This window comes from Salvelinus namaycush, chromosome 25 (assembly GCF_016432855.1).
Source record: "Salvelinus namaycush isolate Seneca chromosome 25, SaNama_1.0, whole genome shotgun sequence".
Taxonomy (NCBI): Eukaryota; Metazoa; Chordata; class Actinopteri; order Salmoniformes; family Salmonidae; genus Salvelinus; species Salvelinus namaycush.
Window position 1 is genome coordinate 10970620 of NC_052331.1, and position 25415 is coordinate 10996034.

Genomic DNA, 25415 nt, shown 5'->3' on the forward strand with positions numbered 1-25415 from the left:
ATGGTAGGGGTCAGGGGGATGGAGAGGTGGGGTCAGGCTCAGAGGCTTTATGTTCTACGACAGGCCTGCAGTCACAATGTACAGTTAAATGGACTTCAGCTGTAGTGAGAGGGCCCCAATTGCCACGAGTGACAGAGAAGAGAGGGTCACAGAACAGCCAGAGACTTGGTTTGGGGTGTCAGGGTGTCCCATCAACATAGAGAGGCTTGATTGAATTTGAAGTGTCCCCAGATCACAGCACTGAGAGGGCGACTGGGAGTATTGGGGTGAAGGGTGTGGCTTGTTCATTTTGTGAAAAAATATATTGGTGGAAAGTGAAGAGTTATGTATGCTGTAGATTGTGAGCGATGCACAGTTTGATATTAAGTGACCACATTAAGTGTTGTGTTGGTGTATACATATGATTTTGCTGGTTTCTTACTTTACAGAGTGCCACAAACACAACAACATACCGCATGACCCAGCAGAATAGCTTAACACAGCTCAGTATAGCACAGTAAAGTAATGCACTTCACAGAGTTAAACATAAAGCACAATAAAATCCAATGAAGAAAACAACACCGCCTGTAATATGAACAGCACATTGTAAATATATATGAAATCCACGTTACCATTGACCAATTCATACAGAAAATATATATTAGACACACATGCACACACCTAGTTGACAACAGGGCTGAATGTGAGAAGTTGAGGCAGGAGAAAATAAGAGATGCGGAGACTCCGGAGAAAAGGAGGGAACAATGAGAAGGTGTTTGGCTGTCACCTGTTGGACCACCTGGCTATAACCTGTCAGGAGAGTAAGTCCCAAGTTCCCTCAGTCTGTTAGAATATGTTGTATCTGAATAAGTTAAATATTAGCATCCTGTTGTTCATCCCTGTCAGGTCCATAGTATTATCATCTTGTCTGCCTCTCAGTTCCTCAGGTGCTGCGAAGCTGCAGTGAATTCATTGAGAAGCATGGGGTTGTAGATGGGATCTACAGGCTATCTGGGGTGTCATCCAACACACAGAAACTAAGGTAAGCCTGTGTGTGTTTGTGCCCCGTATGTGTGTGTGTGCACGCTCCTGCGTGCTTGCGTGAGTCCGTGCGTTTCTATGTGGTCAAGTACAGCAGTGAAATGTAATGTGTTTGTCTCCAAACAGGGGTGAGTTTGACAGTGAGGGAACCCCAGATCTCAATAAGGATGTGTACCTGCAGGACATTCACTGTGTCAGCTCTCTCTGCAAGGCCTACTTCAGAGAGTTGCCCAATCCTCTCCTCACATACCAGCTCTATGACAAATATGCTGTGAGTACCTGTCTTACTTGATAGTAATTCAGATACATGGACACCAGGGTTGCATTCAGTTGGAGCGAAAAGGAGAAAGCATTCTGACACGGAAAAGGAAGTGTTTCTATTGGACATGTTCAGGAATGTTCAAAATGTTTTCTCCCATTTCATACCCACTGAACGGGACCCAGCATTAAAGAGATTGAACGGGACTCACTTACAAATTCGTACCATATTGTACGAATTGGAATTCGTGTCATACGAATTGCAGGAGGGATAAAAGTTCTTATTTTTTTAAATTGCAGGACGTAATATATCATACGTTGTACACAATTGTTAAAACATTTTTGGGACCTGTGTTTGGCTTGTGAGCGCTAATTTTAAAACTACTGGCTGACATTATACAAAACCTTTATAACGCATCTTTAAGATGACATATGGCTTTATGTATCAACCTCACACACCACTTAACCCCAGGAAGCTGTGGCAATTCAGCTGGAGGACGAGAGGCTGGTGAAGATCAAGGACGTGCTGAAGGAATTACCCACTCCCCATTACAGGTAAACCTCTACCTATTCAGCCGTTTTTCATAGAGAAAGAGTAAATGTTTGCTATGTGTAACCGGCGTGAAATGGCTAGTTAGCGGTGCACCCTAGTAGCATTTCAATCGAAGATGTCACCTTGAAGTAGTTGTTTCCCTTGCTCTGCAAGGGCCGTGACTTTTGTGGAGCGATAGGTAACGATGCTTCGTGGGAGGCAGTTGTTGATGTGTTCAGAGGGTACCTGGTTCGAGCCCAGGTTGGGGCAAGGAGAGGGACGGAAGCAGCACTGTTGCATTGGTCCCGTGACCCAGATCACTCAGTTGAGCTTTGCCCAGCTGATGGGGGTGCTGCAGAGGAGGAGGAGGTCAAAAGGGGGGGTGAGAGTAACTGGTGTGAAATGGCTAGCTAGTTAGCGGTGCGCGATAGTAGCATTTCAATCAGTGATGCCACTCGCGCTGAGACCTTGAAGTACTTATTTCCCTTGCCCTGCAAGAGCCGTGACTTTTGAGGAAGCATTAGGTAATGATGCTTTGTGGGAGGCAGTTGTTAATGTGTTCAGAGGGTCCCTGGTTCGAGCCCAAGTTGGGGCAAGGAGAGGGACGGAAGGAATACTGTTACATATGTGTAACATTGCTGGAACCATCTGTTTGTAACTAGGGGGACTGTACATTTTGCCATGTGTAGTTTTTCTTCAATAGTTTCAACTGTTTTCAAACTAACTACAGAATGAAACCACTTGCCTCTCTTTTTGTCCCTTCTCCCGCCCCCTGGTTTCTCAGAACTCTAGAGTTCCTGATGCGTCACCTTGTAAAGATGGCTTCTTATTCCTCACACACCAACATGCATGCCCGGAACCTCGCCATTGTTTGGGCTCCAAACCTTCTCAGGTGTGTGTATCTACATGAGAGAGAAAGACATGAACTAGATAGAGATAGTTTAAACAGTGTGTTTGCATTGTTCAATGTTGTTTAACCCTCTGAGGGTGTTTGCAGGTCAAAAGACATTGAGGCGTCAGGTTTTAACGGTACTGCAGCCTTCATGGAGGTGAGGATCCAGTCCATCGTAGTGGAATTCATCCTCACCCACGTGCCCCAGCTGTTTCCTGATTCAGGTACATCACCTCTTTCTCGCTCTCTCTCTCGCTCTCTCTCTGAGAATATACATGAAATAAAAATTATTCCTCATCGATCTACACACAATACCCCATAATGACAAAGCAAAAACTTTGCAAATGTATATAAATAAAATACAAATGTATATAAATAAATAATTCCATACCTTATTTACATAAGTATTCAGTACCCTTTGCTATGAGATTAGAAATGGAGCTCAGGTGCATCCTGTTTCCATTGATCAACCTTGAGATGTTTCTACAACTTGATTGGAGTCCAGCTGTGGTAAATTCAATTGATTGGACATGATTTGGAGCAATGATAAATGATAAACGGAGCAAAGTACAGAGAGATCTTTGATGTAAATCTGCTCCAGAGCGCTCAGAACCTTAAACTGGGGCAAAGGTTCGCCTTCCAACAGGACAATGACCCTAAGCACACAGCCAAGACAACTCAGGAGTGGCTTCAGGACAAGTCTCTGAATGCCCTTGAGTGGCCCAGCCAGAGCCCAGACTTGAACCCGATCAAACATCTCTGGAGAGACCTGAAAATACCGTGCAGCTACACTCCCCATCCAACCTGACAGAGCTTGAAAGGATCTGCAGAGAAGAATGGGAGAAACTCCCCAAATACAAGTGTACCAAGCTTGTACCGTCATACCCAATAAAGCTTGAGGCTGTAATCGCTGCCAAAGGTGCTTCAACAAAGTACTGAGTAAAGGCTCTGAATACTTACGTAAATATGATATTTAAGTTTCTTATTTTTTTTATAATTTTGTAAAATAATCAAAAAACTTGTTTTTGTTTTGTCATTATGGGGTGTGTAGATTGATGAGCGAAAAAAACAGTTTTATCCATTTTAGAATAAGGCTGTAACGTAACAAAATGTGGAAAAAGTCAATGGGTCTGAACACTTTCCGAATGCACTGTACACTCACTCGTAATCTCTCATATCTCCTCTCTTTCTTGTTCATCTCCTTATAAAGGTATTGGTCTGGAGTGTCTTAAGTCATTCCCATCTCCCTCTATACACAATCCAGAGAAACCTTTATTCCGGGCCATTCCATTCCAGTTAGGCAATATCAGCCCAGGGGATGGCCCCCCGGCCATGCGCTCATATCACGCCATCATCGACGGCACAGACAAGTAAGCAAATTAACCAAAGAACCAAAACATTTCCAATTTATGACAATGTAGTAGTAGGAAGTAACAGTATAGTGGTTGAGATAGGTAGAGATTTAGTGGTCGTAATCGTAAAAGGTAGACTAGTACTAGAGGGGATAGTTCTTCTTCCATGAACAGTTCACGTGGTGAAGAAAAACTTCTGGCCCCAGTAACAGTAGTAACATTCTCTACAGGAGGAAGGGATCTCTCAAGAGCAGGAAGTGGAAGTCCATCTTCAATTTAGGAGGCAGACTCCAAGACCCGAGACGAAGGAACAAGAACTCAACCAAAGGTATGCACCCTCTCCCATAAGAATCAGTGCCACACTGATGTTGTTATCTTTCAATACAATGCATAGCTTTGCAATGGTAATAATGATTAATTTGAGTTGTATAATCATCTCTCCATTTCTCTGTAGAAAAAGAGAGAACTGTCTTAAGGCCAGCCAAGAGCATGGATTCCCTGAGCTCAATGCCCTATTTGCATGAAGGTACACATCCTTCCTTGTTTACCGACTCCTTATCTATAATGTATAGATATTGGTGAACATGTTTGTAGAGTAATCCAAGCATGCTGCTAAAGCATACTTACATTTCTGTGTTCAGTAGTACTATAGGCTTACACTTATGACAGTTTCATCTGTAGACTAATGTGACTGTTTACCATACCTCACAGGTTCCAGACATCGAGCCCCTTCCACTGTCATGTCCCCCCTGGCTCAGCCCTCTCCCTGTCCCCAAGGTGGTGCTGATAGAGGGGCATCCACTAATGGTAGTGATGTGGGCAGCGGATATGCTGTGACCTTCCGGAGGGGTCAGGGGGCTAGTGTGAGTGTAGTGAGCGGGGGAACAAAGGGCAAATACAGTCGACTGGACAGTCACTGTAGTGGGGGCAACAGCACTGAGGCTCTGCAACCCCCATCCAGATCCCCAGGACTCTCCAGCAAAGCGGACCGGCGGGCAGGGATACACATCTCCGGACCTTTCTCAGTCACCGTCCCCCTTCACATCACATCAGGCCTGGCCTTTGGGGTGCTGCAGGGGGGTGGAGCAGAAAGGGGCAATCATAGCGGAGATAAGGGGGAGGGTGAGAGACAGGAGGAAGGGGAAAGGCTCATCCGAGTGGAAGTTGTGGTGGAGGACGAGACTGACGGAGTCAAGAGAAGAGATCAAGAGGTATCGGAGGAGAGGAGAGATGAGGCAGAGGATGATAAAGTTGAAGGAAAAGAAGACAGAAGAAAGGAGGAGGAACTGAATGGGGACTGTGTATCTAAGCCATCAGAGGAGAGGGGTGAAGAGAGTGAGGGTGGAGGAGCGGATACAGTAAACCATGAAAACGATGAAGAGGAGGATGAAGAGGGAGAACACATGGGTATGTCTGATCATTCATATATTTTAACGATCATAACACATTTGCGCAATAAGGGAAATGAAACCGTGATTGTAGTAGGATTATTGATCCTGTTTGGAGTGAGTTTTCTAGACTTTTTTTGAAAATGGAATTATTGACAATTGGTAATATACAATCTAAGTTGGATAGGCCTTTTGTGTTAATCTGTAAAATCTACATTTAATTGTCAGAAATCAAAGGCTCTGTGCAGACTGCCCTGGATTCTCCAAATGGTGTCAGAAATGACGCAGTTGCCACAGATGTGCCGTACCCTACGACGATGGAGGAGGACGATGCACAAGTCCAGGACTGTCCACTAGACTTTCAGGATACTTTTGGATTCCTGGACCTCATGGACAGCAGTGCCTCCACCAAGGTGTGTGTGCGTGTGCACATGTGTTTCATAATTTAGTCATGATCCTAACCTCTCTTCTCCATCCTCTCTCCTCCCAGATGTTCCAGGCGTTCTCAGTGGAGCCTCATCATGGGGAAGATGAGTATGAGGACGAGGTGGAGCAGAGATCCCCTGAACTCTCACATGACAAACCAGACTCTGTCACACAGCCACCTGTAGACACACAGACACAAATACAGACAGGCTGCCAAACAGAGACACACACACTGAGGCAGACACAAACGCCCACACACAGACCTCTAAGCTTTGATCAATATGTACGAGCCGACAAGTCAATGAGTCTACCTTACATGTCCAGGCCCTTCCTGCCTGCTCGGTGCTCTTCCTCTGAAGAAGAGGATAATGACGACAAAGATGCTGATTACGACAGAGAAGATGAGGACGATGATGACATGTTCTGTAAAAGTCTACCATCTAGTTTGGTGTTCAACAGACTGACATGGAGTGGGCCTCAGACTGACGTGGAGAGCGCTTTGTCCCTCCCTGCTAAGCCCTCACAACAATTGGACAGTGCTTCTGATGACAGCTCCATAGGAATTGGTCTATCACAGAGTTCTGAGGCCAGAATGCCTCCTGAGCACTTGGACATTGATTCCCCTGATTGCTGTAACCCATCAGAAGAGGTCTTGAGGCATAGCAAGGCTGAAGAAGAGAATAGACTGGAAGCGATAGACCTGTTGGGGGGGGAGGATGCAGTGCAGGATCCAGACAACCAGGAGAAAGACCAGGCAGACACACTGACGAATACATGCACAGAAAGGTAAGCCAAGGTGGGTTAGGAAGTGACTCAAAGTGAAGAACAGTATATCAGGATAAATGTACATGATAAATGTTACCTGTCATCATAGAGCTGATGTCTTACTCTTCACTTTACAGCACTGAGATACAAGAATGTTGTCACTCGGTTGAAACGAGCATAACGAAGGAAGAGGAAACACCAGGTGACATTGAGAGGGGCCTCGCTTCAGCATCCTCATCAACTGACTGTGAGGAGGCCTCACTGCAGACCACTGCAGAGGAAGAGGACACTGGAGTTCACCTGCAGCTCAGAGACGAGGAGGACCTGAAGAGTCACTGTGGTGAAGGTGTGATTTCAGAGGGTTACAATGGCGATACCGTGAGCGAAGCCGAGAAAGCAGATTCACAAGAGCATTTACTCACTGCCTGTCATATAGTTTCCTGTGCTGAAGAGCCAAAGAACATACTCAATGAGCGATCGGAGGTAGTTTCAGCTGGGGGCGCAATGGAGCAGCCTGAAAATAGTGCTGAGAGGGATAGCGAGGGAAAGGAGGAAGATGTAGAGGAAGAGATGGAGGAAAGAGAAGATAGAAATAAGGGAGAATTTAACAAACAAGAAGGAGAGGTAACAAGAACTGAGACTGAGAAGAGAGAGGTATTAAAGGAGTTGGAAGAAACAGAAGGGGAGGACTTTGGGGCGAGGGAGCAAAGAGGAATGATTGAAGAAGAGGAAAGGATTGCAGGTGAGGAAGGGGAAGTAGGAGAAGAAGACATTTATGAGATAAAGAGCATATTAGCCAGGGATGACATGATGGAAAGTGGAGAGAGGAAGGATAGGGAAGGGGAGACTGAGGAAAGTAAAGTTATGGAGGAGGTGATAGAAACCAAAGAGGGAGAGAGTATTAGAGTACAGCAGAAAGAGATAGATAAGGGAGGAGAGAGTAAGACAAGTGAAGAGATGAGTGCAAAAGAAGAGACGAAGCGAGAGGTGGAAGGAGTGGATACCATGGGAGAGACTGAGGAAGAGGCAGCTGAAGAGGGGATGGAAAATATGTTGATTGATAATGAGGAGCATAAACAGGACCTAGAGGCACAGCATGTTTTAGAGAGAGGAGAAAGAGCTATAGATCTGATGAAGGATGTTGCGGGAGAGGGAGATGAGGAGGGAGATAAAGAGATGGAAGTGGGAGGTGTAATCAGGGACGAAGAAGGAGATAGTATACATGTGGTCCAACAGGAGACAGAGGAACATGAATCAACAGGGCCAGATAAGGAGAACCACGAGAGGGAGAATGAAGGAGAGACAAAAGACCAACTACAGATACCAACAATAATAGAGGAAAGTGAGGAAGAACTGAAAGAGGTCCAGATTTACATCAAAGAATTGAATAAGGGACAGAAGGAAGGGAAAGGTAGTAAAGTGGGTTCTGAAAAAGGGGTGGGGAGAGTGCTGGTCAGGTCTAAACAACAAACACCCCCTAAAGTGTGTCAATCAAGATCAGTGCCAATGGTACCACCCAAGCCACATCACTGCCGAATAACTTCACTGAACCTCAGACAAGAGCAGCAGAGGGAGAGGAGAGAGGCAGACAGAGCCAGGGGGGAGGGAAAGGTACACAGGGCTTTGGGACAGCAAGATAAGGACAAAGAGAGAAAGATGGAAGGGAAGCCAGAGCATGACAAAGTCTGCGAGACAGAACAACAGTGAAATGAAAAAGGGGAAGATGAGGACAGAGGCAAAAGGGAGTGGCAGGCACAGTGGGGAGGGGAGAGGAGGAGAGATGTGAGAGACATGATAAAGAACAGTCAAATAAGTATGTGTTTTGATGAAGCTGTTGAAATGGAAATCAAGAGAGGGAGCGAGGAAGAGGGCAGCAGTGAGAGGGAGAAACAGAAAGATTGAGGATATAAAGTACAATAAAGAGAAAGATGTGGACAAAGACGCCAGTAAATGTTCTAGTCGTCGACTCTGTCTGGACGGTTAGTATACAACTGATCATTTATATACAATATATAAATACATTAAACATTTAATTTTTATTATACTCCCTGTATAATTCAGCCTGGGTCTAGAACCGGCCCACTCAGATTCAGGGCAACTCAGAAAACTGATCCTCCGCACTCTCTCTCTCTCCCTCTGTAAATGTCCCCCTTTTTGTTGCTGCTTTTAACCTATTAATGTAACTTACCATTTTAACTGCTTGGTTTTAATCAATCTGCAAAGAGTTGTCAATGTACACCAAGTATGGAAATCTCAGGTATCACATCTCATGCATAAGCACAATTGGTGTTGTTAAGAGTGAGCAAGCAAATGGTGAGAAAGCAAATGTAATAACTTCTTAGGAGTTAATGATTGCTTAATGATTGTCTAGAGATGTTTTTAAGGGCAATGTGTCATCATTTGTGTCAATTCCATAAAACAATGCATTTTCTGTTTTATTTGTTTTTGTAAATAAACTTCTTCTGCAAAGAAAAGTGGTCGTCGTATTTGTATTTTCAAAAATCATTTCACTAGTAGCTAGCAGACAATAAAACCAGGTAGCTAGGCGTTTATTACTGATTTCAAATAAATATCCCCATATAAGTGCATTTATTTGAAAGTGTTTGGTACTTTCTGTCGTCATTTCCGTTATCCATCTTTCCGGAAGAAGTTTACCCCCCTTCCACAAACGTTGCTGTTTGCTAGCTTCGAGAAGCTGTACAATAGAAGAAACGATTATGTTATAAACATTTTACAGAGGCACTCGCACTGCATATTTGTTTCTGTGTAACAACGGTGATTTTATTTGATGAGCAATGTCTAACACTGTTTCTTTTAGTACACAAATAGGTGCAATCATGGATGTGTTAGCAAAGGCAGCTGTTGCAGAAATAACCAAATTTGTAGACGAGGGTACTGTCGTGCTACGGCTGGAAATGTGTCGGAAAGAAAACGAGATAGAAGGCCTTAAAAATAGTTTACAGCTGATGGAAAGAGAACTGAGGAAAGCTCAAAGGGAAGCAGCAGCACGAGGAACAAATGACAGGCAACATGCTGAGGGAATTCAGCTTGGGAGTGGGACCTCACAAAAAGGTGAGAGCTCACCCTTAGTTTAGTGCTGTCAAGCAGAGCCCGGTTTAAAGCATCTTAAGACTACGTTCATCGTTAGACCCATAGGATCCTATCGTAGCATATACCTATGGTTTTAACGATTAACTTAGCTTCTTTTACATCGGGCAATGTACCTCAGTTGTGTAACCAGGATTTGAGTCGTAATGAGGACCGGAAGGCGCGCGACCGCTATTAAAATGCTATTTGGAGAACAGCAAAAATTACCCGAGTCATTATCACCGTTGCTGCTGTAGGTTAATTCACCTCAGTCATCAGCAAACAGACTATTAGCTATACAATTGTAATGTTATACCCATAAAAGGGAGGAAATATGAGAACTGATTCACGCTAACACGTAGCATCAGGTAACGTTATTGTTCAGTCAGTTGTAATGATGAATTGCATAAAATCATCAGTTATTTACATGGATATCTCTTTTCTCAAATTACATAGTTTTTGCATTTGTAGTCCTAGGCATTACTAATATACAGGAGTGAAAGTAGAATTTATTTCTTCATGGTGCAGGAGCTCAAATGTTTTATGGGCCTAATCATAGAACTACATACAGAATCCCTATTAATTCAATAGGATCTCTGTGGGCCTAGCCATTAAGATTTGTAATTTAACTTTTAAAATGTATTACCTTTTATTGTGGCATAAACACAACCAGTCATAATTTGTTTTAATTATTGTGATAGGCTAATGTTTTATCGGTAAAGCATACTCCTACAATTTTTTGGGGCCGGAACACCGTACCACCTTACTTTCCCCCTGCTAATATATGCTATTTAGCAGACACTTTTATCTGGAACGACTAACAGTCAAGCTCTGCATAAACAGACATCATTGGAGCAGTCAGATGATTGTACTATCACATTCACATTAATTATTAGAATATTACTTACGATTCTGTATTAATATCAGTGATGTAGGGGTAAGAAAAAGGTGGGTAATGGGTAAACTATAGACTCCAGTGGGCGATCGAGATGAGACTAACAACTAGAGGTTGACTGATTATGATTTTTCAACACCGATACTGATTATTGCGGGACCAAAAAAAGCCGATGCCGATTTTTAAATATATATATTTGTAATAATGACAATTACAACAATACTGAATGAACACTTTTATTTTAACTTAATATAATACATAAATAAAATCAATTTAGTCTCAAATAAATAATGAAACATGTTCAATTTGGTTTAAATAATGCAAAAAAAGTGTTGGAGAAGAAAGTAAAAGTGACACCTGCCATAACGTTTTATGTCTCAGGCCCTCGGGCCTGTGCCGCGAGAAAGCAGGGTTAGCTCTTTGAGAGAGTGGTTGCTGCTAAAAAGGCATAAACAAACCACTGTTCACTGTTCGTTCGCAAAGAGGCTGGAGCGATTAGAACTCAATCAGATCAAGAATATAAGCGCACAGAGCTTTGATCAACGCTGGGAGCAATATTTAGATGTTGACCCATAATTGATTTACTTTGTTGTGTTCAAAATAAACTCAGCAAAAAAAATAAACGTCCCTTTTTCAGGACCCTGTCTTTCAAAGATAATTCAAAAAATCGAAATAACTTCACAGATCTTCATTGTAAAGGGTTTAAACACTGTTTCCCATGCTTGTTCAATGAACCATAAACATTTAATGAACATGCACCTGTGGAATGGTCGTTAAGACACTAACAGCTTACAGACGGTAGGCAATTAAGGTCACAGTTATGAAAACTTAGGACACTAAAGAGGCCTTTCTACTGACTCTGAAAAACACCAAAAGAAAGATGCCTAGGTTCCCTGCTCATCTGCGTGAACGTGCCTTAGGCATGCTGCAAGGAGGCATGAGGACTGCAGATGTGGCCAGGGCAATAAATTGTAATGTCTGTACTGTGAGACGCCTAAGACAGCGCTACAGGGAGACAGGACGGACAGCTGATCCTCGCAGTGGCAGACCACGTGTAACAACACCTACACAGGATCGGTACATCCGAACATCACACCTGCGGAACAGGTACAGCGTGGCAACAACAACTGCCCGAGTTACACCAGGAACGCACAATCCCTCCATCAGTGCTCAGACTCCGCAATAGCCTGAGAGAGGCTGGACTGAGGGCTTGTAGGCCTGTTGTAAGGCAGGTCCTCACCAGACATCACCGGCAACAACGTCGCCTATGGGCACAAACCCATCGTCGCTGGACCAGACAGGACTGGAAAAAAGTGCTCTTCACTGACGAGTCACATTTTTTGTCTCACCAGGGATGGTTGTTGGATTCGCGTTTATCGTCGAAGGAATGAGCGTTACACCGAGGCCTGTACTCTGGAGCGGGATCGATTTGGAGGTGGAGGGTCCGTAATTGTCTGGGACGGTGTGTCACAGAATCATCGGACTGAGCTTGTTGTCATTGTAGGCAATCTCAACGCTGTGTGTTACAGGGAAGACATCCTCCTCCCTCATGTGGTACCCTTCCTGCAGGCTCATCCTGACATGACCATCCAGCATGACAATGCCACCAGCCATACTGTTCGTTCTGTGCGTGATTTCCTGCAAGACAGGAATGTCAGTGTTCTGCCATGGCCAGCGAAGAGCCCGGATCTCAATCCCATTGAGCACGTCTGGGACCTGTTGGATCGGAGGGCTAGGGCCATTCCCCCCAGAAATGTCTAGGAACTTGCAGGTGCCTTGGTGGAAGAATGGGGTAACATCTCACAGCAAGAACTGGCAAATCTGGTGCACTGCAGTACTTAATACTTTTGATTTTGACCCCCATTTGTTCAGGGACACATTATTCCATTTCTGTTTACACGGAACCCAAACCGGCTGCGCGCGTGCGCCATCGTGCATACATGTATTTTGTCCCCCCACACCAAACGTGATCACGACACACAGGTGAAAATATCAAAACAAACTCTGAACCAATTATATTAATTTGGGGAGAGGTCGAAAAGCATTAAACATTTATGGCAATTTAGCTAGTTAGCTTGCACTTGCTAGCTAATTTGTCCTATTTAGCTAGCTTGCTGTTGCTAGCTAATTTGTCCTGGGATATAAACATTGAGTTATTTTACCTGAAATGCACAAGGTCCTCTACTCCGCCAATTAATCCACACATAAAACGGTCAACCGAATCGTTTCTAGTCCAGCTCTCTTCCTTCCAGGCTTTTTCTTCTCTTGACCATATTTTGCGATTGGCAACCTTCATAAATTAGGTGCATTACTGCCACTGACCTCGTTCGTCTTTCAGTCACCCACGTGGGTATAACCAATGAGGAGATGGCACTTGGTTATCTGCTTCTATAAACCAATGAGGTGATGGGAGAGGCACGACTTGCAGCGCGATCTGCGTCAGAAATAGGAATGACTTCTGTTTTAGCCCTTGGCAACGCAGATGCTTGTTGGCACGCGCGAGCAGTGTGGGTGCAATAATTGAATAACATAGATTTCAAAATGTATTTTGCAACGCTCGCGCACGCGACGCGAGTGGTGTAGTAAGCCTGTTAGTCACATGTCTGTGGAACTTGTTCAGTTTATGTCTGTTGTTGAATCTTATGTTCATACAAATATTTACACATGTTAAGTTTGCTGAAAATAAACAGTTGACAGTGAGAGGACATTTCTTTTTTTTGCTGAGTTTATATACTTTTGTTATTTTTCAAATTAGAAAAAGTTACCGAAGTCCAGACCCCGGTGTCCTCATATGTAGTTACGGCCCTGCCATCAAGTCAGGTTATTTGCACTGTACAGGGTTTTGCTTTATCGCTTATTTGACATATTTCTAACAATTACATAAACTGTCTACTCTACTTCCAGGTAATGAAGAGGACCAGAAATCCCAAGCCACGCCTGTAGAGGACCCGGAGAAGTTCAATGAGCTGCAGAGCTCAGGACACCTTGTGGAGGCGAGGGGTGGACTGGAGTTGTTGGTGAAAGCAGAGCAGGTGGAAAAACATGTAGCCCAGGGAACTGTACAAGACCCAGGAATCACAGGCAGTTTGGACTTTAGAATGGATGAGAGAGATAGTCAGCTGTGGTTCTCTGTTACACAAGGACTAAGTGGGAATGATTCCACTCACCCAGATGGGTCTTACACTACAGAGAGATGCTTACAGATGTTTTCCTCTCAGGCAGATCTATATCCCGCTCCTATCCCATCCCATCCTGCTTCCTGCAACTCTTTGTCTTCGGCAGAGAAACCACTTAATGACATTTTCAGCACTGTCCCAGTGAAAGTGGAGCCCGAGTGGCATCCTCTTTATCATGGCGATGCCATGTCTGAGTCCTTTCAAGCTGACCAGGGGCAGTACAGAGATACTCTGCACCCTGTTGTGATGGAGGGCTTGATTTTACAGCCTAGACTGCAGCAGCCAGGACCTTCTTCACAAGGGCTCATGAGAGCAACTGGGAACACATCTGAGTCAAACTCACACAGCAATGAGCATATTCTTAATAAGAACAGATTGAAAACAAAAAGAATGGTCAATGTTTGGAGAGCTGTACCAAACCAAAAAGTGTTTATATGCTCATTGTGTGGAAAGAGCTTCCACCGCCATTGTCAACTTGAAGCACACCAGCACTCTCATGCTGGAGTCAAACCATACAGATGTCTTGAGTGTGGGAAAAGTTTTACGCAGAAAACCAGACTTAAGTCCCATCAGAGTGTTCACACGGGTGAGAGACCTTTCAGTTGCAGACTCTGTGGCAAGATGTTTGCAAGGCAGGACAACTGCCAAAGACATGAGCGATTTCACAGTGGACAAAAGCCATTTAGTTGTGTGCAGTGTGGTAAAAGTTTCACGGTTCTTGGTAACCTCAAAATACATCAAAAACATCAATGTAAATTTGCCAATGTCAGAATGTAAGATTGCATGTTGTTCAGTGTTTTCCTCAGTGTTGTACAGTTAACCCTAACTGTGTCTTCTTGAAAAACATGTTTAACAATTATTTCAGCTTTAAAACCCTACTACTTACAACTCAAATAAGAACTTCCAATTGTTTTGTTTTTTTCATCTTGATGTTTATTTAGGAAATTACTGAGCTCAAAAAAGGGAATGCCATATTAGATTGCAATTTGCCTAGCATTTTTACTAATCTCAACAATATGACATAAATGACTTGATATGCTTCAAGGGCTTTATAGGAAGGTAAGCATTGTTAAATGAGGATGTCAAATTTGAACAAATATTTGTCATTTTGTGTGTCATACCATGAATATTAAATGACATTGAAATGAATGGATTTTCAGGTTGTATATTGTGCAATCAGGGCCGGCTCCAGGCATAAGCGGTCACTTGGGGCTCCTGGGGGGGGAGAGACTGTCGTGGTCTCAACTTAGTTACTATTGAGAGTAAGAATAGTAGAATAGTAAAATACACTAGGTGCTATTTAGAAATGTGCTTGTGCACCAGCAGATTGTTCTCTTGTTAATTCAGTCAATCAATTTGCTGACAATTACAGAGGAGCTGCACCAGGATTACACGTGCGCAAACCGTGAACAGGACGTCAGCGCTGTGACTTTACCTGCTACACCAGCGACATAAACAGACGTGTGCGTGGAATTAGATCAGTAGCACTTGGTCTCTTCTGCAAGGAATATATTGACTTTGCATCCAATATGGGTAGACCAGTGGAGGCTCATAATAATGGCTGGAACGGAGCAAATGGAATGGCGTCAAACCATGTGTTTGATTTATTTGACACCGTTCCACTGATTCCGCTCCAGCCATTACCACAAGCCCTTCCTCCCAATTAAGGTGTCACCAACCTCTTGTGGGGTAGACTATATGATAACAACCATATTCTCACTACATAAAAAATTAAGTTGAGTAAAAATTCTACAACCATCTGCAGTCAATTAACCTCGCTCATTAATCAACAATTGAACAGTAGCTGGCGGTACTCTGCAGGCCATAAGAAATGCACATCAATTGATTTTGTTGAAAAAAACAGGGGAAGAGGCGAAGCGAGAGGGTTCTTTGGAATTACTTTTGTGCCTTTAATTTCAAGCAAACCTTTTGAATTCGAGAACAAAATTCTTAGTATTACACAAAAAATAATGTTTTTGAAAGCAAAACATTAACCCAATACTATTGAGAGCAAAATAAATAATATTGAAAGGCAAGAACAAATTAATTGTAAATGAATGCAAAAAATATATATATGAATGCCCCCCAATTTTCTTTTGTGAAACATGTTTTCAATGATCGCGTGATTGCGATGAAATGCTTCCATCTTTGCCTGCAATTTTTAGTTATGTTACCTTGTCCTTTGCTTGGCTGCCTTTTTTTGCAGTTGCAAAGTTTTGGCACATTCATTTCATTTAAGCTGGTTTAAGATGATGTTACTCTATTGTTCAACACTATTTGGATTGATAGTCCAGCCTCACTCAATGATCCAGTTTTTTAAGTCCTAGCTACATATACTGTATATACAAAAGTATGTGGACACCTCTTCAAATTAGTGGATTTGTCTATTTCAGCCACACCCATTGCTGTGTGTATAAAAATGAAAATGTGTCTCCACAGACAAACATTGGCAGTAGAATGGCCTTACTGAAGAGCTCAGTGACTTTCAACATGGCACCGTCATAGGATGCCACCTTTCCAACAAGTCAGTGTATCAAATTTCTGCCCTGCTAGAGCTGCCCCGGTCAACTGTAAGTGCTATTATTGTGAAGTGGAAATGTCTAGGAGCAGCAACGCCTCAGCCGCGAAGTGTTAGGCCAAACAAGCTCACAGAACGTGACCGATGAGTGCTGAAGCGTGTAAAAATTGTCTGTCCTTGGTTGCAACACTCACTACCGAGTTCCAAACTGCCTCTGGAAGCAATGTCAGCAGAAGAACTGTTCGTCGAGAGCGTCATGAAATGGGTTTCCATGGCCGAGCCGCCGCACACAAGCATAAGATCACCATGCGCAATGCCAAGTGTCGGCTGGAGTGGTGTAAAGCTCGCAGCCATTGGACTCTGGAACAAATTCTCTTGGAGTGATGAATCGAGCTTCACCATCTGGCAGTCCAACGAACAAAACTGGGTTTGGCGGATGCCAGAAGAACGCTACCTGCCCGAATGCATAGTGCCAGCTGTAAAGTTTGGAGGAGGAGGAGGAATAATTGTCTTGGGCTGATATTCATGGTTCGGGCTAGGCCCCTTAGTTCCAGTGAAAGGAAGTCTTTAACGCTACAGCATGCAATGGCATTCTAGACGATTCTGTGCTTCCAACTGTGGCAACAGTTTGGGGAAGGCCCTTTCCTTTTTCAGCATGGCAATGCCCTCGTGCACAAAGCGACGTCCATACAGAAATGGTTTGTCGAGATTGGTGTGGAAGAACTTGACTGGCCTGCATAGAGACCTGACCTCAACCCCATCAAACACCTTTGGGATGAATTGGAACGCCGACTGTGAGCCAGGCCTAATCGCCCAACATCAGTGCTCGACTTCACTAATGCTCGTGGCTGAATGGCAGCAAGTCCCCGCAGCAATATTCCAACATCTAGTGGAAACCCTTCCCAGAAGAGTGGAGGCTGTTATAGCAGCAAAGGGAGGACCAACTACATATTAATGCCCATGATTTTGGAATGAGATGTTCGACGAGCAGGTGTCCACATACTTTTGGTCATGTAGTGTATCATGTCTAGCTACATTGTAGCTAAATTCACCAAAAAACAAAACAGAATTGCAAACTAAACTGTTAAATTAACCCAGATTTCAATTTCATCGTAAGTCATACAAAAAGTAATTAACAAACATGTTAAGTTTGTTTTTCTGATAATCTGTCAAGGGAAAAAAAACTGCTTTGTAAAAGTTTTTATTTAGAAGATGAAAGGACAGTTGAGTAGTTTGTTTTTCACTGTAAAAAAACTAAGTTTTCTTCCCACTTTTCCCCCCAGTAAAGCTGCTTTTCCTCATTTCACAGACTGTGGCCTAAAGACAAAAACTATGTTACCAAAATGATACAACAGAAAACAAAATGGCGACATCATTAGCTAGGCTTCCATCTAACTGGCGACAGTTTCATGTGAATATTCTAAAATCTGCGCCTTTTCTCACCAGAGTTGTGTTTCCATCAAATTGCCTTGTAGCGGATAAAAATCTGTGCATGATGACGTAGTGCACATAAAATTGACTTTAGAAGTTAAATTCCCATGTACCAAATAAAAAATAAGTTAAATGTGTTTCCATCGCATTTCCAACTCTACTGATGGTTTTGTAACAAAGAATGTTGCCTTATATAGCGAATGTGTGCTCTAGCCAACAGCTTGCAGATACAGTGCAGGTATAGCCTACACATGAGGTTATTATGGACAAAAGAGCAAGATTATTTTAATTTGTCAAATGGCAGCCAAACATCGATCATCATGTCACCAGAATAAGACCCTCGATATTTATTGGAAAGGAGCATCAAGCTCATCAACTGGCACTTTCACCACCCTGTGAAGTTCATCATAACTTATTTCATCTGTAGCCTAATAAACTGCATGCTTTCCTGAGTCGTAGTGCACACATGTCATCACATGACTCCCAAGTTTACTTTGATAGGATGGTGACAATAATTTAAAAAATATATATTATATCAATATTTGCGCATAAAAGCCTTTCCACTGCCATTTCTCTCATAATACATTTTACAGACAAAACGATCCCACCTTGTCTAGCGTATTTTGTTTTGTTGTCATTTGGAAAGTTTACCGGCAAATTCACTGTTTCCATCAGATCTGTCGTGACATTTTTCATCCGACATGTACTTTACTCGCATAAAAAGGTTGGATGGAACCTGGTTAATGACACTAAAACATCTCCAACACAATCTAATCTTGATTCTTTGGTCATCATTTCTATCTAAACACATGACAGATAATGGAATGCTGATGACATTGTTCTACAGTTCCCAGGCACATAGATAGTGAAGAGCAGTAGCCTATTGTTCTATTGAAATGTACTGTAACTGTAGTTGTCCTACAGCAGGCTGCAGACACTCATCATCTTAGTGCTGCTTGGAGAAGAAGTCTTTGCTCTTCTGGGTGTCGGGCTTGATGGTGTCACTTCCTGGTTTCCAGCCGGCGGGACAGACTGAGGAAACACCAGAGAAGAAGTGTGTGTGTCAGGACAGTACAGTATGATAAACAAAACACTTTGAACCGGAGCTTGACATTTTTATACATTCTGACATCTACTATCAGCCTAACATTCTCAGCTGTTACAAACATGGAATGTTACCTTAAAAGAGAGAGTGGTAATAGTGCTCTAAATGCTGTTCACATAGTGCAGGTATCGTCAACTGGCGGCCCTTGGCCCCCCCAAAGTTTTGAGCCCCAAAAATATTTTTGGACATGTAACACTAAAATCAATAGGAATTCACCTCAAAATGATTTTAATTTAGGAAATCTGTTACTAAGTATTTCCACTCATAAATAGAGAGACATATGTGATTGTGTACCAATGTAATCAAGGTTTGAAATTATGTTTTTGTCAAATACATTATCTGTTTGGGCTTCTTTCATACAAATGATTTATAATTATGTTCTAGTCCCCCGACCATCTGCTCAAGAAAAGAAATGGTCCCGCGGCTGAATCTAGTTGATGACCCCTGACATAGTGTATGTGTCTTCTGACGGTACATGGTCAAATATGGCACTGCAAAAGGTTAGCCTGATTCTGTGTAGGATAAGGAGGCATCGTCTTTTAGAAAACAAAAAGAAAGCAGGGTTAGTTATGTACCTTCTCCGTGTTTGTCAGTGAACTGAAAGGCCTGCACCAGACGCAGGGTCTCGTCGATGGAGCGTCCCACTGGAAGGTCGTTGATGGTGATCTGCCTCAAGAGGCCCTTGGCGTCAATAATGAATAGGCCCCTGAAAAAACAAATATGGTATAGATTGAGTCATTTAGGTTTGTGTTAGTCTTGTTGGGCACATTACCCAGGTTTTGACCCAGTCGGTCATAGAAACACTGAACTTTGACCCTTGAACTTGTCTGTTGTGAACCCACCTGTAGGCGATGCCCTCGTCCTCCTTCAGCACCCCGTAGTCCGTGGAGATGGAACGCAGTGTGTCGGCTACCAGAGGGATCTTCATTGGACCCAGACCGCCCTGCTTACGAGGTGTGTTGGTCCTGTAAGAACACACAACGAGACTGAATTTAGTCTTTTTTGTGTGTCTGAGACCAAGCGTCCCTGACAGCTGTGGTATACAGACGGACACGGATAGTAGTAAACAGGTTTCTGTGTGCCGGTCCTCTGAATAATAAAAAAATATATTTGGACACTGAAGTTTTAGCCTACTCTAGTAACTGAAATATGTACACTGACTGTAGGCCTATAACACTCACATGTAGCCTAATATAATAGTACTGCAGTAAAATGATACACCAAATTATAATTTGGACCGTGCAAACGTGCGGTATTTGTTGACCTACTTTACTATTTTGTGAATGCCTTTTCAAATGGATTTCACTACTCGTGCTATGGAGCCTCTCCGCGTTAGGATAGAAATGTTCTTGGTTTATATGCACCGAAGCTGCGCTAACGTCAACCTGCTGTCTCCATTTGCTGGGGAAGGAGACTTTGGGTTTGGGTGGGAGAGGAGGGGTGACCTTTTTTGTTCAAATGTATTTATTTTTCCTTGCTTTTTTCATCAGTTCTGTCTTTGCAAATGCTTGGTCTGTTTTCACACCTTTTTCCTTTCAATATTTTAGATGGCTAACAAAACGAATAATTGTAATATGTAGGCTTAATCCTATAAAGTTTTATCTTGGAATACTAAAACAATGATTAATCCTGTCAAGAGGTCTAGGATCTTCTCCTATTTGAAAAGCTAAAAGCAGATTTACGCATTAAAGATCAATCAATGGCTACAAAACTCCAGGCTCAGTCAGGTTTTCCCATTCTGACTTTAACTCCAAAGCCAGAGGGGTTGCAATTTTGGTTAGTAAAAAAATAAATTTCTCTACTACTAATGTTATTTCAGACAGTAACGAGACATTTTTAATCATAACTGGCACACACCTGTAGTATTGGTCAATGTATATGCTCCCAATTTTGATGTTGAATTTGCCAAATTGGTTGCTGGGGAAAATCCCTTCTCTGAACACCCATCTTTTGATATTTGGTGTGGATCTGAATTGTTTTATTAGCCCGGCTTTAGACCACTCCAACCCCAGAACTAAGTCTCCTTCTGCTATGTCAGTCCTTCTCAGATTTTATGATTCAGAATGGGTGTACAGATCCCTGGAGATTTCAGAATCCCCAGGCAGTGTTCTTTTTTTTCACATGTACACCATTCTTTTTCTTGTATTGACTATTTCTTTATTGATCACAAGTTACTTCCAAATGTCACCTCTTCTGAATATTTACCCACTGTCATTTCTGACCATGGACCTTTAGCCCTCGACATAGTCCTATCAGGACAAACTCGTACTCCTCTCTGTTGGAGATTCAATTATCTTCCCCTGTCTGATGCAGACTTCTGTAACATTATCTCCACTTCTATTGATAATATATATTTTTCAAATCAGACAAGCTCAACCTCTCATTCTCTCTAATGGGAATCACTTCAGGCCTTTCTTATTTTTCTCATATTAACAAAACTCGGAAAGTTAAACTAGAAGAACTCACTAAAGCCATCCTTGACCACCAATATGCCTTGACGCCATCTCTAGAGCTATATAAGCAACGCTTGAACTTACAATCTGAATTCAATCTCTTGTCCACTACAGATGCAGAATGGTTACTATTGCATTCACGTGGTACCTACTATGAACATGGCGACAGGGCAAGTCATCTGCTCGCACACCAATTAAAACGCAGTGCTGCTACCCGTCTGATTCCCCAAATGAAAGATTCCTCTCATAGCTTGATTTCTGACCCTACGGGGATCAATGACACCTTCAAATCGCTCTATTCCTCCCTGTATACGTCTGAATTTCCATCAGATACTGCCAATATGACAACATTTTTGGGTGAACTGGAGACTCCCACAGTTGAGGCTGAAACTGTAGATGATCTCCTCTCAGCCTTGAAGAAGTTATTCAGTCTATCAAGTCAATGCAGAGCAGCAAGGCTCCTGGGCCTGATGGGTTTCCAACTGAGTTCTTTAAGAAACTCCATACCAAGTTAGCCCCTTTACTTTTACCTATGTATAATGAATCACTTGAACGTGGCTCGCTGCCACCTACCCTAACACAGGCTTCAATAGCGCTTCACCTTAAGAAGGGGAAAGACCCCACTTCCTGTTCTTCATTTAGGGCCCTAAGTCTCCTTAATGTGGATGTAAAGATGCTGGCGAAGGTGATAGCAAGGTGTCTGGAAGTAGTCTTACCAGGACTCGTATCACAGGAACAAACCGGCTTTATAAAAGGACAGATTTTCTTTTTATATTCAGATGCGGTTTAACATGATTTATTCTAAACAATTCTCCAACTCCCCTGAGGTGGTAATCTCCCTAGATGCAGAGAAGGCATTTGACAGAATTGAATGGGAGTACCTATTTGCTGTTCTTACATTTTTTTGACTTGGGGACAAATTTAGCTCAAAGAACCGTCTCTTGTATACATCTCCCCAGGCCAGTGTCTGTACCAATGTCAACCGTTCTGACTATTTTGCCCTGGAACGTGGGACAGGCTGCCCAATGTCCCCTTTATTATTTGCCGTCGCCATTGAGCCTCTTTCAGTAGCTTTACGGGCATCCTCCTCTTTCCAAGGTGTAACACAGGAAGGAGTTGAACATAGAGTAACAAATCATCTGCATATAATGATAACCTATGTAAATAACCCTGTAACCTGTTTACCTTCTATCCTTTCTATTCTGGAGAACTTTGGCTCCTTCTCCCGGTTACAAGCTGAAACTCCAGAGAAGTGAGTACTTCCCACTCAATCCAGCAGTGCTACAGTTCCAGCAGACAGACTTGCCTTTTCAGCTTAGCCGCTCTGGTTTCAAATACCTTGAAGTGAACGTTACTTGTTCATTACATGCTCTTTTTTCTGCAAACTTTGCTCCCCTCCTTACGCAAATGAAATCTGATTTTCAGAGATGGGGTAGCTTACCACTATCACTTATAGGAAGGATTAATGCTGTAAAAATGAACAGGTTACCCAAATAACTATCCATTTCAATCTATCCCATTGTTTTTACCAACTTTCTTTTGTTTTTGTCAATCAATCAGGCTGTTACCACATTTATCTGGGGAGGAAAGGTACCCAGAGTCAGTAGATCTTTACTTCAGAGATGCAAGTTTAGTGGAGGTCATACACTATCCAACTTTGTATACTATTACTGGGCAGCCAACTTTCAGTAATTGCTATTCTGGTTACATGCTCCAGATACCCCATGATGCTACCTAGAGGCACATTCTTGTATTTCTGCTTCTCTTCCTGCTTTACTCCGCTCTTCTCTCCCAGCATCCACCTCTTGCTATACTGGCAATCCTGTAGTTCCTTCCACACTTAAGATTTGGTACCAGTTTCAAGTGCATTTTAAATTCTACTATGGGTCCTATTGATAAGATTCACTTATTCCCATTCCACCAACAAAACTACATCTGCTTGGGAACGGGAAATGGGTGTTGAATTCACACAGGAGTGGTGGGAGGAGGCGATTGATAGAGTACGCTCCACTACATCTTGTGCTCATCTTGGTCACATACAATTTAAGGTTTTTCAAAGAGTGCATTTTTCCAAATCCAGATTGTCTGAAATATATCCAAATGTAAATGATGAGTGTGATAGATGTCATGTCTCTGTTAAGTCAATGCTCTAAACTACAAAAATGACTGGGATTCTCTTTAAAAAATGATCTGAGGTGCTTGAAATTAACCTGCAGCCATGTCCCTTGATAGCTGTTTTTGGTATTCCAGAATACGCGTTCTCCTTGGACCCCAAACATGCCGATGCTGTTGCTTTTACATCCTTATTAGCTCGACGTAGAATTATTTTCCAGTGGAAGTCTGCTCAACCCCCACTTATTTCTCAATGGCTCAACGATGTAATGTTCTTCCTAAAGCTTGAGAACATTAAGTATTCTCTTAGGGTTTCCAATGAATGTGTTATGTGGAGGAAGGAAGGAAGGTTGGTTGGGATATGGTAAAATCTTTGTACTTACATTGATGTACATTTTGTAAAACTTGAATACAAATATATACAAAAAATGTAATAAAAAGATCGCTGCACTGTAACTTATCCTGCGTCACCTAGGATGAAATCTTCATAAGGCAAAATAATTGTTCAAAAGACTCGTACCAGGCAAGATGGCAGAAGTGGGAGTCAACAGAGGCACCAATGACCTCGCAGTCGATCTTCCTGAACTCCTCGGCAGCGTCACTGAAGGCGATGATCTCAGTAGGGCACACAAAGGTGAAGTCCAGTGGGTAGAAGAAGAACACCACATACTTCCCTGCAGGCAAGCAGCACAAGACACACCATTAGACAAACCTATCAAGTTGCGGAGACTGGAAGCACACATTCAATGTAACTAAAATCTTATCCAACAGGCTTATAGGTCATTACTGTATTATCAAACTTTAAAATCAATCAACAAAGGACAGTGCAGAATACTATGAAACGTAGTAGTAGGTCTACCTCTGTAGTTGGAAATGCTGAGGTCTTTAAACTGTCCATCTGGCATGACTGCTGTGGCCTTGAAGTCAGGGGCCAGATGCCCGATGCGCGCTTTACCTGCAGCCATCTTCAGTTTCACTGGAGGTGGATGAAGATAAATTGAACAAATAGGCCTTAACTGTTTTATGTATGCTGTCAATATACATTATACAGCAATAACCACTCATGGTAGTACACAAAAAACACTAAGATAACTGGACATGAAAGATGAACTGGGATGCTCTCTCCATCCTCTTTCTATACATTTTCGGCATTGAAGCTATAATGTGAAAATAACTGAAAACAATACAGGCAGGAATAGGAAATTGATTCTATGGAAGATTTCACTTCTTTCATGAGCAACACCTAATCCACAGGTGTTTCCTAAATGGCCATTTATGGCTTTATTTTAAGCATTAATCGCATAGTTCAACAGGCTGTTCTTGCCTGGCAAGTGGCAAAACCTTTTACTATATTGCACACGCAGTCAGTCCTATTTCGTAAACCTGCATTCGTTTTTTTCCCCTCACCTGATTTTTTATTCCAATATTCCATTGAACAAATAAATTATGTAGGCCACTTGGACATAATCCCCCCCAAAAACTATTGTAAAGCTAAACAAACGCATTTATTCTGCCGTCAATGGAAATGTAGGCTACAAGTTTAATGCCGGTAAGATTGCACACAAATGAAATGATAAGGAAATAAAAGTCAAAAACGATTAGTCATAGTATGGCTAAGTTTTCACTTTCTTTTTTTGGAATAACCGAAAACATGCTTTAGCCTATATATTTCATGATAGATTGAAAGTGTAGCCCTACAAAACACATACCTCTGCCTTGGTCCTACAGCAGCCGCTTGAGATGAGGAGTGCAAAGAATGAGATTAATCGCATGGAACTATATACAGCAGCTCAATTCTCGCGATGTTAGAACACTGCCAGTGGCCACAGCCCATTCTTTATTTATTTATTTGTATTATTATTTTCTTTAACAACAATTCAATACTGAAAGTACATGGGGGAACACAAGTATATATACATAATATACAAAGGACAATTGGGCTAGGGGTTACAATATCACATTACACAAGGACCTTAAGGGACATGCATAGAATTATGTGTAACAG

General features: G+C 42.5%; 3 protein-coding genes across 3 annotated transcripts; 2 read left to right on the forward strand and 1 right to left on the reverse strand.

The window, feature by feature from the left end:
- The first annotated feature begins 438 nt into the window (after positions 1 to 438).
- LOC120020639 (rho GTPase-activating protein 30-like) lies at positions 439 to 6024 on the forward strand. Its single transcript, XM_038964349.1, has 11 exons — positions 439 to 800; positions 919 to 1021; positions 1147 to 1291; positions 1751 to 1833; positions 2595 to 2702; positions 2808 to 2926; positions 3913 to 4072; positions 4285 to 4382; positions 4509 to 4580; positions 4766 to 5461; positions 5671 to 6024. Exons 1-11 carry the CDS (start codon positions 713 to 715, stop codon positions 5889 to 5891), a joined length of 1893 nt encoding a protein of 630 aa, XP_038820277.1. The 5' UTR covers positions 439 to 712; the 3' UTR covers positions 5892 to 6024.
- Positions 6025 to 9284: 3260 nt separating this feature from the next.
- Positions 9285 to 14940, forward strand: LOC120020231 (zinc finger protein 13-like). Its single transcript, XM_038963759.1, has 2 exons — positions 9285 to 9705; positions 13520 to 14940. Exons 1-2 carry the CDS (start codon positions 9429 to 9431, stop codon positions 14566 to 14568), a joined length of 1326 nt encoding a protein of 441 aa, XP_038819687.1. The 5' UTR covers positions 9285 to 9428; the 3' UTR covers positions 14569 to 14940.
- Positions 14941 to 18686: 3746 nt separating this feature from the next.
- Positions 18687 to 25407, reverse strand: LOC120020036 (peroxiredoxin-1-like). The gene is made up of 6 exons (XM_038963467.1): positions 25393 to 25407; positions 24270 to 24375; positions 23931 to 24084; positions 19688 to 19810; positions 19421 to 19551; positions 18687 to 18772 (listed from the first exon to the last, which is right to left on the reverse strand). Exons 1-6 carry the CDS (start codon positions 25396 to 25398, stop codon positions 18687 to 18689), a joined length of 606 nt encoding a protein of 201 aa, XP_038819395.1. The 5' UTR covers positions 25399 to 25407.
- Positions 25408 to 25415: the final 8 nt, after the last annotated feature.